Source organism: Protopterus annectens, chromosome 1.part1 (genome assembly GCF_019279795.1).
Source record: "Protopterus annectens isolate FY-2018-M chromosome 1.part1, PAN1.0, whole genome shotgun sequence".
NCBI classification, from domain to species: Eukaryota; Metazoa; Chordata; order Ceratodontiformes; family Protopteridae; genus Protopterus; species Protopterus annectens.
The window spans coordinates 120,158,627-120,174,762 of NC_056726.1; the positions used below are offsets into that span (position 1 = coordinate 120,158,627).

Sequence of the window (16,136 nt, forward strand, 5' to 3'; positions counted from 1 at the left end):
TGGTTAGTTTCCCAGAGGTGAAATACGCCATTCTGGGATTTCATTCATTTAATGAAGTTGTCTCGCTATTATGTTTTGACATAGATCCCTATATAATACACACACACATATATATATATATATATATATATATATATATATATATATATGTGTATATTTATATATACAGTAATATTCACATGGCTGTTATAATTGTTGCTGCATTAGAATATCATGTTTGTAGTTAGAAACATTCTACTATGTTTAGATTTATAAAGCTATGCTGAAAAAGTGGCAGTATTTATCACTGAAGGAGTAATAGAAAGAATATTAAATGTTTCTGGATTTCAAATCACTTATTCTCACAGAATTCTGAATAAGCTCAATGAGTTGGTTCTTTTCCAAACTATAACTCAAGTTGTACTGGAAGTCTCCAAAACTACTTAAACTACCTTAAATGAGTTAAATTATGAAGAGAGTTATAGTTTGTCTTTCTGCGTGCATTCTATGATTTTTTTCAAAGTAGTCAAATTGTAAACCAGAACACTCTAGCAGATAAAAGTGTTATTATTTCTGGATCCCATTCCCTACTATAGTTTATAACTATCTGTACATATGTATTATAGTGATGAAACATTCAAAAGAAATTGGCAGATTTTGTCTGTACATTTGCGCTATTGGTGAGATAATCATAACTGTATATTTTACAATGCCAGTGGCTTAGAAACTGTGTTATTAGCAATGAGGTGCTGAAATGTGGCTTCTAAATCAAGTGTTCTTTCTCACTGTTAAAGGAAAAGATTCCAAAGACAAAGCTGACCGCCTTAAATGGAAGAGCCTGCAAGGTTACATCACTGACAGTGGCAAGTTCACAGAAGTTATACAAAAGTAAGTGAGTGAGCGTTTATTTATTTGTCTGTTTAGTAACAAGACACGTGGGTTAGTCCATATGTCCTTTTTTGTTTATGACCTGGGACAAAAGCACAGAAGTATAAACTATTGAAGTGATGTCAGCATCTTTTAAAAGTTGATATTACTACATTTAACCTTTTGGACATGCAGTACATTATTTTTGGATATTCAGCCTGTTCTGGTGCTTGGAACATTTTTATTATCACCATGTGACCATTGTCCTAAAGTATGTCCCAGCATAGTGTCGTACAAATATTTAATTTTTATAAAGCTAAAGATTGCAGTGACAGTTTAACATGAAGAGATCAACTGTAATCCCATTATCCCATCTTCAAATTAACTTCATCACTTTGAGCTCTTATACTGCCCTTTAAGGAGAACGTATCTTAGTGGCTTACTAGATATTAAGCTTACAATAAATAAATGCAAAGCTAGACCAACAGATAGATGGGATTAGTCTTTGTTTGTTGTATTAATTTATTTTCATTATTTGTGTCCCCTTTGTCTGTCAGTCATCAGCCCCCTCTCAGCCAGTCAAACGATTCATTCACTATCACCAGGGTGAGGGTTAACCAAGAGGGGCCATCATTGAGATAGCTGGATTTTTAGAGTTAGGGACTGGGAAAGGACTTTAGAATTAGGGTGTGATTGGGAAATTCAAGTTTAGGGAGGGAGATTGTAGCTTTAAATTTAGGGAGTGTTTGGAGACTTTTTGGGAGGGGAAGGGGGAGCAGAGTTTTAGAGGAAGGGAGTGACGACTTAGGTTGGGCATTGGTTGGGAGTTTTAGGGTTAGAGTTAGGGCTACATAGTTACAAACGATGGGGCTAATGGGAGTTAGAGCACTTGATTTTTTGAACAAGTGACAGTCAGCAAGTCTGTCACAAGCTTCTAGCACATGAGCACCTGTAGTAGATACGTATCTTGAGGGATGTACTCCAGCTCAACATAAATTTAGTTTAAGTGGCCTGAAGTGATGACATATTGGAATAAAGACACTCTGTGCCTTCTGGGGTTTTCTCAAAGTTCTCCTTACAGTAAATGCATTAATACATCATTTTCCCCAGTTTCTAGAGATGGCTAAAGACGTGTTCTCCTAAGACATAGAACTGAAAACAGAACAGTAATTGCCGAGGTGATGTGAAGTTAGTCTGTGTGGTTCCTAAATTCCAGTTAGCCCTTTCAGTTACAATTTTTTCAGCAGCTAAGCCAGCCCTGCACTGAGGTTTTAATGAAGCCTGAGTAGTCATTCAACACCCATTCTATAATGCCAGCTAAATGGTACTATTTTCTCTGGGCTTGATATTTAAGATCAAATACTTTAATTTCCAATTCTTCTTATTTTAGCTTCTAGATGGGCTAGTGATTTCTTAGATGTTGTCATTTATCCTATGGCTCACAACAGCATCCCAGAGTGAATATTGTCAATGACTTTGGGCTTTACTGCAGAATTGTCCATAAATTCTATAAGGTACAAATTCAGTTCTACTAATTTGGCCATGGCAGCTGTTAACACAACCATCTCCGGTGTGTCATGTTTGTGGTTAGATGTATGGTCTAAAAAGAATGCTTATATTGCTGTCATAGTAGATGAATACAGTTCACCTCAGAGCTGGGAAGACTGGAGACATAAAACTGCTTGGGTTTCTCTTCTGTTTTGGTCTCCTATTTGTGAAATATTGAAGTAGCATAAGAGCAATTAAAATATGTTTTTCTAGGTTTAATGTAATTAGCTATCTAGAAATTAATGCCTAATTAAATTATTTAGTCACTGGGGGAGCAAAGCTGATGAAAAGAGATGATCTAGAGCTATCATTTTTACTAGAGTTATGCCAGGAGATTTTTATTTGTCAAGGCAAAGAATCTTATTATGTAACAATTATCCATGACTGGGTGTGGGTATCTTAGGATTTACCCACAGCTGGTTTGGTTTGACAATGAGAGTGGAACCAGGGGACTAAGAGCCAGCTGTGGGTATATCCTGAGAAACCCACACACAGGAGTGGATTATTGGTACTGTACAATGACATAGTTTAAAAAAGGAATTGTTTACCTTTTTTTAATAATGTCATTGTATAAATGGATTTTAATGTTCTTCTCTGACTTCTTTTTTTGTAGGCATGTGAAACATGCACTTTGCATGCGTTCTGCATTTACTTGCAAATGCTTGCATAATACCTGTTTCTTTTACTACTTTTTTAAATGTGTCAGGATGCCATATTCTTACAACTGTACTCTTGGCATCTAAAGCCTACCTCTAAACTGTCCAGATTTTTGTCTATATTTTTGGTCTGTTCCTCAAAAAATCTGTGGTTTTCTGGCACATCATTGTGGATTGAAGTCACTAAATAACAACATGTATTTAGGTTTCAGACTTTAAATCCTTCAGAAAAAAACTTACTACTATAAAATCGGTTTAACCACATTTTAAATTTTGTAAGAACAAAAATGTAAATGTGTCTGTGATTTTTGGCTTTGTTCACATTTCTTGTTCTAAAAGATTGAGTGGTATGACCAAGACCAGTCGTTTTCTTTTTTCACTATGAACAGATAACTATGCCTGCAAAGTGCTTTACAGCCCAACTTTTTGATTGGCAGCTAGCCCTCATAACAACTTCATTTAAAGAGCACTTGTGATCCCTGAGTTTGGTAGCTATGCCAAAGACAGTAAATATCCCTGTGGACAGCTATGGAACTGTTTTCCATAAGGAAGGCTGGATTTACAGTTATCATGCTGATTGGTCTGTTTAATCAGTGTGCATGTTTTGGAATAATAAAAAGTCTTTATTGTATGTAAAACAAATACTATGACATTTAAACTTTGTATATTAAACATACTTTATTTTATTTTTATGTTTGTTTACTGGGATTGTCCACTGGGCTGAAAAAGAGCCTCCTTTCAGTGGAGACCCAGGGAGAAAAGCATCATAGCACAAAAAAAGGAAATCAGCTCCACATTAACAAGAACAAACAATAAAGTATCACAATCTAATACAGCATAGGTACACACAGATAAACATAACATTTCTAATAACAGTACAAAGTATATATACAAGTTATGGAGACATACTCCACATTATAAAAGCTTGCAATCAAAATGTCTCAGGTAGATACAGCATTGGTAGCACAACAACAACAAAAATCTCAAATGTGCAATATCTGTTAGAGTTACAACTTAGAAGGCATAGTTAGAGTTTTGATGAGTAGCAAAAAAATGTTCAAGTAAACAAGGAATGAACCATTTTTCCTCCCTTTGGGTCTTGCAGGTAGGTAGCAAGGTCTTTCCTAGTAAACAGTGGTAGCAGACAGAATAGAGGAGACATGCAATATGACATGATAGGGAAGGGGAAACTGTCAGTGTGAGACAACATGGTTACAAATATGAGCTATATAGTAATACTGCAGTGGAGTCTAGTAATAGACTAGAAATATTACTGTAGAGCGGGTATAGTAAACTAAGGGAGGTTGTTGTTAATAGAAAGAGAAAGATGGTAGGGGGGAGTATAGGAAGGGTACAGTGGGTGGGACAGAAGTAAAAAAAGAGGAGAGAGGGGGAAAAGCTATTGGAGAAATTCATAAGGGCTAATGTGAGAAAGAGGGTGAAAATGGAGCTAGGAGAAGAAGAATAGGTCATCCAGGGTTAGTACAGGAGCAGAGCCATTTGTTGGTGATGTGTTCTTTCAGTAGTGTTTTAAACTTTAACATGTTGTTGGTGTTGATAATTGTTTGGGGTAAGAAGTTCCAGATATTGGATATCTAGTTTGATATCAGGGAGTCTCCGCAGTAATTGTTGGACTTGGTTACTTCTAGAAGAAGTTTGTCAGTTGTCCTTAGGGATCATTTGCTAATATAGAGATGGATAAGGTCTTTTAGAGCTGGGCAGTTGCTAGGATGATGAATACCATCATGTGTGAAATTTAGTTGGTTGAAAGTTAGTAGGTTTGGGAGTTCCAGACATTCTAGTTAGTGCAGAGAGTTGCAGGGGTGTGATCTGCTTGGGAGGCCAGTGGCAAACTTTGCTATTTTGTTGTAGCATGATTTCAGCTTATTTAAGTCTGTTTTCCTAAGATTATTGAAAATAGGTGAGGCATAAAGAAGGGAGGAGAGTAAATGGGTGTTGGCTATGGATTTTCAGGTGGTGTTCATGAGGAAAGGTTTGACCCGATAGCAACAGCCTAGTTTGATGTGTATTTTTTTGATAGTAGTGATTAGATGTTTATCAAATCTAAGATGGTTGTCAATGGTAACACCAAGGAGCTTGGTGTATTCAACTGGCTCTATTTTAGTGTTATTAGAGGAGTGGATAATGAAGGTTGGATGTAGATAGTGTATTTTTTTCATCAGTGAAGAGCATGAGTTTAGTTTTGTTAGGGTTAAGGCTAATTTGGGAGTTGGAGAGGAATTTTTCAGTGTCAAGAAAGGCTTTTTGTGTGGTATGAAGGAGTTCTGGAAAAGAGTGAGCTGTGCATATAAGGGAGGAGTCATCTGCATATTGGACTGTGGTTGCATATTTGGAAGCTGAGTGGAGTTTGTTGGTGAAAATGATGAATAGTAGTGGTCCGAGTATGAACCCTTGTGGTACACCAACAGAGACTGGCAGTAGAGGGGAGAGTTCGTCATGTCACTTCAATGCCTGTTGTCTGTCAGAGAGGTAGCTTTGAAACCAGTGAAGGGCTGCCTAGGAAAGGTTTAAGGAGGCTAGCTCATTGAGGAGTTTCTGATGTGAAACTGTATCAAAAGCTTTGGACATATCGAGAAAGATGGTGTATGCAAGTTGTTCAGAATTTCTGATTTGGTTGATTAAGTTGGTAAAATTGGCTAGTGTGGTAATGGTGCTGTGTTTGGGTCTAAAGTCATCCTGGGATGTGGCTAGGAGGTTATTTTTTGTTAGGTAGTCGAGTAGTTGTGCATGGATGCATTTTTCAAGGATTTTTGCTGTAGGGGGAAGTATAGCTATTGGACAGTAGTTTGTGAAATCTCTGGATGTGCCACCCTTATGCAGTGGGATGATGTAAAAGACTTTCCGCAGCTTAGGGATATACTGTTCTGTTATAGCTCTATTAATTAGTATAGATATGAGGTAGGAGATGGTAGCAGATGCTATTTTGTGGAATTCATTGGGAAGCTAGCCAGCTGCCAGTGATGATAGCTTTAGTTTGGACAGGAGTTTACGATATTCGTTTGGATTGGTTTTATAGTAAAGGAGTTAAGGTTGCCTATAGTGTTTGTAGGTATGGATAGTAGAGCAACAGATTCTGTTTTTACAAGTGATAGGATAGAATTAATAAAATGAGAGTTGAACTGGGATGCAATGTTTATGGTAGTTTCTGTTGTGGATGGGTATGGGGTAGTGTTATGACCTGGTTTTAGTAATTGTTTGATGGCTTTCCAAAACTTCTGGGGGTTATTGTGATGTTTATCTTGCAAAGTTGTGTGGTAGGGTTTTTTGTCTTGTCAAACTTTTTTTTTGCAAGGTTGTGCATTTGGCAATATCTAAGGAGAATCAACTCATTTGTTGTCTCTTGGTATTGGGTCCATGTTTTGTCTCTTAGTTTCAGGAGTTTTATGGTGTTGTTACTGAGCCATGATATCTGTTTAGATTTGATATTGATTTGTCTAAGGGGAGCGATGCTGTTTAAGATTTGGGTGATTTTTCATTGAAATATTGTATGGCTATGTCTAGCAGCTAAGTCTAGCAAAAGGTGTTTTAGTGGTAACCAGTTACAGTTTTGTATTAGGGTATTAAAGACTTCTTGTAAAATTTTTTTTTTTGCTATGAACGTATTTGCAGACAATGTTTTTTGGGGGGATGTTCCACCGCCTATATAAGTAAGTGAGTAGGTGATCACTTAGGTTGCCAGGTAGACAACAATGTTGAGGGTAGAGGGAGGGTTTGTTGGTGAGAACCTAGTCAAGTATCAATTGTTTATTGCTGTGTTTCTCCACCCTTGTGGAAGACTGGATCAACTGGGAGAAACCATGTAGGTTTACAAAACTGGTGGGATTGTTGGAGGAGATGGTTGCCCAGTCGAGGTTAAAAATCACCCATTATTATGGTTTCTTCAGTGCATGTTGTTGAACACCAGTGAAGAAGTTCTTCAATGGAGGTAGGGGTGTTTATAGGGGGAATGTAAATGGCTATAACAATGATGTGTTTGTTGTGGTTTATTTGAAAAAAGGAGATTAGAATTTCACTGTTATTGGGGTTTGGTGAGTTTATAGTCGACCTTTCTATTTTGAGGTTTTCTTTGTAGATTATGGCAATACCACCATCTTTTTTGTTTATTCTAATAACTCTCAGGATGCTGTACCCAGGGGTTAGAATTTCATTGTTATCTATATATGATTTTAGCCAGGTCTCTGTTAGTATAGCTAAGTCTGGGGAGTATTGGTGAAGTGTTGCATGGAATTCTGGGATTTTGTTTAATATGCTTCTCATATTCATGTTTAGGATTAGGAGATCTGAGCTTCTGTGGGGTGGGGTGTGATGTTTGTAGTAACTGGGGTGGGCAGGAGTGCAGTGGCTGAGAGGGAAATTGAGGGCCTGGATAGGAATTAATGTGTCCACTTTGCTTGACATGTGCTGAATTGACTAGGAATAGATGAGTAAGTTTAGTAAGGGGTTTGGTTGTTTTGAGCAGTAGGGCCAATGTTTTCTTTGAATGGATGCACTTGTAATGGAGTAGTTCAATAGTAGTGTTGTTCATTTTAAATATAGATAACCATATTTTCAAGGAACTATAAACATTGAGAGCTCAGAAAAGCAATATCCTATTGTTTGTAATCAAAGCAGAGCATACTACTTACTAAAACATTCAATTTAAATGCAGTGACCACAAAAACATTGCAAGCGCAGAAAAAGTGTGTAACAAGGCAGGTGATGTCAGTTAAAAATCTATTTTTGTAAGCAGCTGATAAAATAACAACTGCTCAGACACATCCAGGTTACTTGTAGCAACAAGACTTTAGCAGTATGGTATAAGGTTGCAAACTGTGTGATATATCTGCCAATTAAGCCACTTAAGTAATAAAAAGAAAACTAAACAGTAAGGCTATAAAAGTATGAGAAAGCAGATTGTTCTTTTTACAATACTAAAGTTGTTCAGCATGATGCACGGACACTTTAGTAACAAGCATATAGCACTGGATTTTATGAGTAGTAGGGGAAGGAAAAGGCTGTATGGTAAGCAAGGGTAGAAATAATAGCAGTCTTTTTCATGGAAAACTGTGGTGGCCAAGTTAAAGATCTGTTAGTTTAACAAAAAAAAAATGGATAATTGCAGTGACGGACCATTTCAGAGATGAAATTAGATGTACATATGTTTAGATTGGGCTGAGGCACAGATAAAACACTCTATTTACATTTCTTTTACAAAAATGGAGACACAGGAATAGCACAAGAGAAGTACACTAGTAGGGGATTTATGTAGTTTCACAGATTACAGGCAAACATAAAGATTTATACAAGAGGGGGAACTATCAGGGGATAATGTAGTCTACACACTGCCAAGGTCCTGGTCGTCATTACATTTTTAAGGACTGGTATACTTTGATAGGATAGCAAAAATCCTTATAAGTAGTCAGAGGGCATATATCCTGATACATTTAAGTCCATGGCATATATAGGTTTGGCATACTTACTGTACATAGGTTTGATTTCGGCTACAGCTGATGAGAAACGTTTAGCATTTCAGCATTTCAGAATACCAACATACACTTGCATAAAAGTGTTTAGCTGTATGAAACAAATACTAAAAAAAATTATATTATTGACTTTGCACTTGTAATTTAAAGACAGAGTAAGAAACATCAGTGATATGTAAAGATTCACAACACAAAATGTGTTCTAGATGGAATCATGTTGCTTTTAATGATGTCTCGGTCTGAAAGACATCTGAAGTCAATATTAATATCTTCTGATTTTTTTATTATATATACAAAATGTGGTCGATCAGAGTTCTTCATATGTACTTCATGTTACATACAAAATTTGGTCCATAAAAAGGATACTAGAACACATTCATGAAAGAATATATCCATGGTCAGTGAGAGATGATCCCAGGTTGATCATTGATTTCACAAAACAATGTTTCCTCAAGCAAATGTAAATTAAAGAAGTAGTAAAAAAGATTCCTTCTTTTATACAGAACTTGTGGAGGTTTTACATATGCATGCTAAGGATCGAATTATTGTAAATAATAATCAGATGATTGCTGTCATTATTAAATCAAAATATATGTACATGCCGTAAGAAGAAGGGGTTGTGTTTGTCAGACTGCATTTATCCAAGTTTTCTAAAATAAGTAATAAGGATATTTTGATTTGTTTCTTGCTTGTATTGATTTTGGATAACATTTTTTTTTTGTTTTAAATATCATAGTTTAAGCAAACAGTGGGTATAGTTATGGGGGGTTCAACGTCCCCTCTTTCATTAATTTTGTTTTGGTCTGATAGGAACATGGATTTTTGTACAAACTTGATTTTTTTTTAAATATGTGAAAATGTATGAATGTATTACTGACAATTTATTTTTATTTTGGGATGGTACAGTAAATGATTGTGAACTTTTTTAAAAGGTAAATGGAAGAGACTTATTAATTTCTTTCATTACGGGAGCTATTAGCAGATAAAGTATACTTTTTCTGTGTTTATATTTTTTTTAATTCTGCGGCTAAGACCTTTAATTCTAGAATTCATAGAAAATCCAGTTTTGTTGATAATTATTTAACTGCTAATAGCTGTCACTATATTATATGCAGGGCTAGCCTTTGCTCAACTGGTGCCCTATTTCTGGTCTACCTACACCATCCAGATTACTGGAAAAGTGGCCATCTAGAGCGGCACCCTAGGCGACCACCTAGTTGGCTTATGCCTAAGGCCGGCTATGACTGTATGAAGGAAAATGTCATGAAAAGTCAGTTCATTAAAATTCTAGAATCTTTTCTGCTGAGACATATTTTCAAGAGGAAATCAGAATTTTGTGAGAAATGTTCATTGAAAGAAATTTTAAGGACCAAAAATAACTTCAGACAACACAATTCAGCAGAAAAAAATAGTCTCTTTTATTGCAAGAACACATGTACTTTGGAGACAAAGCAATCACAGTCTTGTCTCCCAGAGCATAAAAAGTTTTATTCTTTTATATTATGTTTGACTCATATCGACAATATTGATACTGTTATTTTACAGCCACTATCCAATTAAAAATTAACAACTTTGCATTCTTTCCATTAACTAAGAATCTCTTGACTCACTCTCTATATTTGTCATATTAGGCACAAGTTCAGATTCCGTAATAAAACTTTCTACACTGGTCATACTGGCACTTTTATAAGTCATCAAAAGCAGAGTAAAACTATTAGGAATCAATTTTGAAATGAAATGAACTTCAAAATAGAATATTCATTAAACACATGTCCTTCTCATACACTTCTCTCTTCACAGAGGCTACAAGAGCAATATGGCAGAATTCATAGCTAATAACATTGTTAGCAAAATGGAGAATTGTTTCAATGCATTTTAAATTATGGAGATGTTATGAATGAAGATAAAAAATGTGAAAGGAATTTTAATTCTGTTTTTTGTTAAGCTATTAACAGTTGAAAGGTTGTACTTGGCATGCTGTCTAAGATAATCGAGACTATGCCATTATTTGACAAAATAAAAAAAAACATTGATTTAAAGTAGGTTTCATTAAAATATTTTGATTTACAGCAGCTTCTTAAAACCACGCCTCCTTTGTTAAAAGGCAAGGTAGCCAGTGGATCAAATGTGGCATACTCCTGCACCAAATGTTCTATGTGCAAACTCATCAGTAACTTAATGTATATTTGTTCATATGGGCAGGTCGATTGAACCACCTGGATACTTTAATTGTAATACTGTTGCAGTAATTGTTCATCTTTTGAATTTTTTTTTATGTTGGGAAGGCCAAAAGAAAATCTGTGTGAAGAATATATATATATATATATATATATATATATATATATATATATATATATATATGGTTCCACTTCATATCATCGAATTTCATTTCATCGAAGCCCAAAACATCGAGACCAAATCGTCGAAAACCCAAATCGTCGAAAACCCATATCGTCGAATCTCAAATCATTGAAAACTAGAAAGCAACTAGAAATAACATTCCACAGAGTTAGTACTACATTTATGCAGGGGGGCAAGCCCCCCTCCACACCCCCCCCCCCGTAAATAAATATACCAACTCCAAGGTTGCACTACAGTGGGGGAAAAATGTAATTTCCTAACCCCACTGTAGTGCAACCTTGGAGTTGGTATATTTAATTACGGGGGGTGTGGGGGCGGAGCCCCCCACATGGGGGGTGCAGGGAGGGTTGCCCCCCTGCATAAATGTAGTAAATAGTGTCTGGGATGTTATTTCTAGTTGCTTTTTAGTTTTCAATGATTTGAGATTCGATGAGATGGGTTTTCGACGATTTGGGTTTTCAACGATTTGGTCTGGATGTTTGGATGTTTTCAAATTCGATGAAATGAAATTCAATGATATGAAGTGGAACTATATATATATATATATATATATATATATATATATATATATATATATATATATATATATATATATATATATATATATTGAAAACAATAATGCAATAATGTTTGGCATCTACTTCTCTGAAGTACAGGCCAACACTAAGGGACTCTGGCTAACAAAGTTTGCAGATGACTGCAAACTGGGAGCCATTATTGAATCCCCAAATGATGTGGATATTCTACAAAAGGGCCTTACAGAAACAGATGCTTAGTGCCAGAGCCAAGGGCTCAAGCTTAATGCCAAGAAATGTATAGTTATCCCCTTTGGGAAAAAACATGTACTCATGAATTAACACATAGGTAGCAGTACACTAAACACCTAAAGTGTGATGAGAGACTTAGGGACACAGGTGGACAGTGGTCTCACCTTCAATAACCACATTGCCACAACAGTCAGGAAATCCTTCTGTGTGGCACACCTCATTACTAAGGGCTTTTAATCCAGAAAAAAGGAAGTCATTGCCCCACTGTACTCATCCCTCATTTGACTCATTATAGACTATAATGCCCCATTTTGTATGTACCTCACAAGACATCTGCAACAGCTGGAAAGGCCGCAGAAATACTTCACTAAAAGAATCACAGGCCTAAAGCAGATGCCCTATACTGACTGTCTGAAAAAACTCCAGCTATACTTTGTGGCATATCGTGTACTCAGAGGCGATCTCTGCTTAACGTACAATGCCATGTCAAACCCTGAGCTGTTGGACATGCTCCACTTAAAGAAATCCCAATCCCTCAGAGCCACATGCTTCAGGGATCTAAACCTTGTCATCACAATGAACAAAACATGCTGGAGAGATAGGTTTCTGACCCAAAGATTCCCCATACTCTGGAATAGACTGCCCATATATGTCATGCCTCCTTGGCCCTCTTCAAAGGAACCTTGATGATTGGATGGGAGATAGGAAATTCACCCCGGGGATCATGTCAGTCGCCCTGCTAGACAGGGGTCCAGGGAAGTAAATATTGTGGGAAGAAATATCCAGGGAATTGTTATGGCTAGGGTTGTAATTATGAAGCGCCCTCCCCCCACAGGGCCGATAGCCTAGTACCAACCTATGAACCTATGAACCTATGATGTATCCCATCCCAACACAGCATTAAATTTCAGAATTTACAATAAAATTATATTTGATATCTCGCATGAAGTTTTCTTGGAAATCAGAGCAGGTGATTTTAATAACCAACTGGAAATTATTCCAGTAGCAACTTGGGTTGCTAGCTGTCAAAGGTCCTGGTTTACTTGAGTACTTAAGTCTCATTAGTTTATGAATATTAAATCCTTGAAATGTTGAAGATAATATGGATTGCTCTGTTTTTATTATATCTCTCCTAATATTCTTCTGGTTTCCATGATTTTACCAGCTTTTTTTTTATAGATATGTTATATTTGGAGCCACTAGATGGCAGCAGAAAGTTAGTACTGGATTTCATCTTTATACATTTCTTCTTATAAAAGTCTCTATTACTGTGGACAAAAGCATTTAGTGAAAGCATTTTTGTCCCTAGCATGGTGGTTTTATTTTCTCTTCATTTAGGTAGAATACACGAAAATGCTCAGAGCTCAAGCTCAATTGCCCAATGTAGAATGTCAATTAATGCAACAGTGAGAACACATCATTCATAGATAAATGTAGCTGTAATGAGAAATGCTTCATTACTGTCTCATTACCATGTCTATGAACTGATCAGTGAGACATAACTGCACTAGTGTTCTCCCTAGCGGCCTATAATTTGGGTTAGCAAAGGTACCACATTACACTCGCAAAAATACTTTCAGATACCTAGACACACACACACACACACACACACACACACACACACACACACACACTCATGAAGCCTTGTTCATACCACTATAGACGCACATAAATATACACCTCAAAACACATACAAAAACTAACAACCACCTCCTCTCACCATATATTCACTAAATGTATCAACACAATGAATACTTCCATGTTAGGGTTTCATTGCTTACACCAAATTCAGGTCCACTGCACAAGATGAAGGCACTAAAGGTGGTGGTGTCTCCATATTTGCCCAAAAAAAAACACTCACCTCCAGACTAGTTAGACAAGTTAATGATCTAGAAATCCTCCATGTCTGACCTAAAATTAAAAAGACCTCATCACATCATGGCTAACTATAGAACCCCTTTTATGGCCCCCTCAGTCCATAACTCCAAATTATCTAGTATGGAGTGCCTAAGCATTAAGCCAAACACCATTCTCCTTGAAGACTAGCCCTACATTAACTGGGAAACTTCATCAATACAAGCTCTCTGGACTAGTCAATCCACACACCATCAAAAAGCAATACAGTCCTGTATATGGTCCTCACAAATGTGGGACAGCTCAGCTCCCTACCATTTTTTTTATCCCCCCCACCCCACCCCCACCCCCCGGTAAGATTGTAATGACAGTCACATTCACCTTAAGACTGAAGCCAGAAAAATCCTCCAATACAACAGCATTCAGAGATTATGCCAAGGCTAATCTATTGAAACTGAGTGGCAACCTGGCTAAATTCACCATCCACTTCCATCCTGATGACCTTACTGCTTATGTGGAATACTTTACCTCCAAATTCTATGTAGATGTGAATAGCTGAACAGATGCATCCATCCCCCTCCAAATGAAATACAACACCAAATTCAAAAATAAACCCTGATTTTGGAACCCAAATATAAACTGGCCCTGACGTTGTTTTTACTTCCTCTAGGGTGGACTTCTCATTCTCTTTAAGTGTAGGCTGTGTCTGGGCAGTACAGCTTCTGTGGTGTTTTCTTTATTCAGATGCTGCTAGTAGTATCCCGTCCATCTGCCTTTGATGTCCTATGGACTGCTGAGCAGGTTGTTGCTGGCATCCTTTATGAAGGGTGTCTGATGACTATATTCTTTATCTTTCTAGAGTTTCTTGGTACTAGCTGCGGAGTTCCTTTCCAGAAACTGGTTGAGTTCCTCTGATGCCTTGTTTTTTGCTATTACAACAGCTCTGTTAGCCAATCAGCATTCCTTCTTAACTTGATCTCTCTTTTCTATCTCCCATTTTTCTGCACTGCTTCTTTCTTTTGATGACTTCCTGGATTACTGCATTCTACTACCAGCTTTCTTTATGAACCTTATTTCCATACCTGGCTCAACCATATATATCTCCTATAGTCCTCACACATGTTATGATAAGGTGCTGCCAGTCTTCTTCAAATCCACCTATATTCACTTTTTTTCTGAGGTGCTAGAGCCCTGAGTATTTCCTTGAGCTTTTGTGTTTTCTTTTCAATCAACTTCCAGGTCATCAACCTAGGCTCTGCTGACTTTAGAGCCTTCTCTGACCACTGCTTGTCACTGACTGTAGCAACCAGCAGAGCCGTATCCAGCACTAAGTGACGTAGGCAGCAGCCTGCTGGCCATGGGGTACATTGGCCGGGGTGGGGGCTGCCACAACATTTAATTTAAACAAAAAAAATTACATTTCTTCTTTAAGGATGCACTCTGCATGTGATGCATTCTGCATGTGTGTGCTTTCATAAATTCAGATATGGAGAACTGCCACGAGAAAGAGAAGAGAGACATTCCATTCCTTCAGTAGGTGAGTGCATGTGTGTGTGATGCCCTAGTTAAGAATGGCAAGTTGGCTAACTAACTTGCTGAGTCTGGATGACAGATTAGTTAATTAACTTGTTCAGGCTTAAACCTTGTTCATTGATTACAGGAGATGAGAACCTGAATCCTATATGCCAACTACCAGAGTGCCAACAGTGGTACATTTTCAAGGAATTGTGAGTTTCAAGGGAGGAGACATTTATTGTTGCTCATGCTAAGTCTGTTTTCAATGTGCAACTGTTATGTTTAGCAAATGTCCATCATCAGCATTTGTGCTATAGAATTTGAAAGAACAGTTAGTAGCACAACAGCTAGCATACTTGCTTTTGGTACAGATGGTTATAGGTTTGACTCCTGCACCATGTAGACAGATTGCTGATGTTGCAGTGTACTTTAAAAGGGGGATTTGGGTGCTGCACTCCTGACTGTATCCTTCTTTGGATGAGATGGCTAGTAACTATGAATCTGTTAGTTTGCCAGCCATTCCCTATTGCAATATTACCAGTTTACCATTTTTTAAATGTAACATGGGGAAATTTATTCTTCAAGGGCAGCAGGCACTGAGTTTGTAGATGAAACACTATAATGTTAAGTTGCTTACTAGCAGCAACTTCTTCATTGGTTGCAGATCTTTTTAATGGGGAATTATTCAGATGACATTTACTTCTGCAGAAATTGTGCATATGGACGGATATTGGTAGGCTTTAATGACAGAAGTTTGAGTGGCCTCATGGTTGAAATGCTCTAGTTTTGTCATTGCTTACCAGAAATATGTTCAAAACTTCACATTTAAAACAAACTCTAACAAGTGGTGCTGTATTATGCAAGGATTATAATTTAATACAATCAGGAAGGTGAATCAAAGTGCACATGCCCTAAAAATGTGTGCAAGGGGCCTGTGGTTTGAAAACAGCCCGAAGGTAAACTTAATCCACCACTGGCCAGTTGAATTTTCTTTGAATGTGGGTCTCAATGCTGTTTTAATGAATGTGAGTTTCAAGAGTAGAGGAATTTACTGTTCATGCCAAGTTTGTTTTGACTGCAATACCGTACTGTTTTGTTTAGCAAAT

The 16,136-nt window shown here is 37.1% G+C and overlaps 1 protein-coding gene across 1 annotated transcript in view; it reads left to right on the forward strand.

The window, feature by feature from the left end:
* The window catches only part of LOC122814238 (dynein axonemal heavy chain 5-like), a 3,525,594-nt gene that overhangs the window by 2,536,673 nt on the left and 972,785 nt on the right, over positions 1-16,136 (forward strand). The window contains exon 84 of the mRNA XM_044086840.1: positions 774-867. Within this exon, the coding sequence (XP_043942775.1) occupies positions 774-867 (94 nt within the window). The remainder of the gene's footprint in view (positions 1-773; positions 868-16,136) is intronic.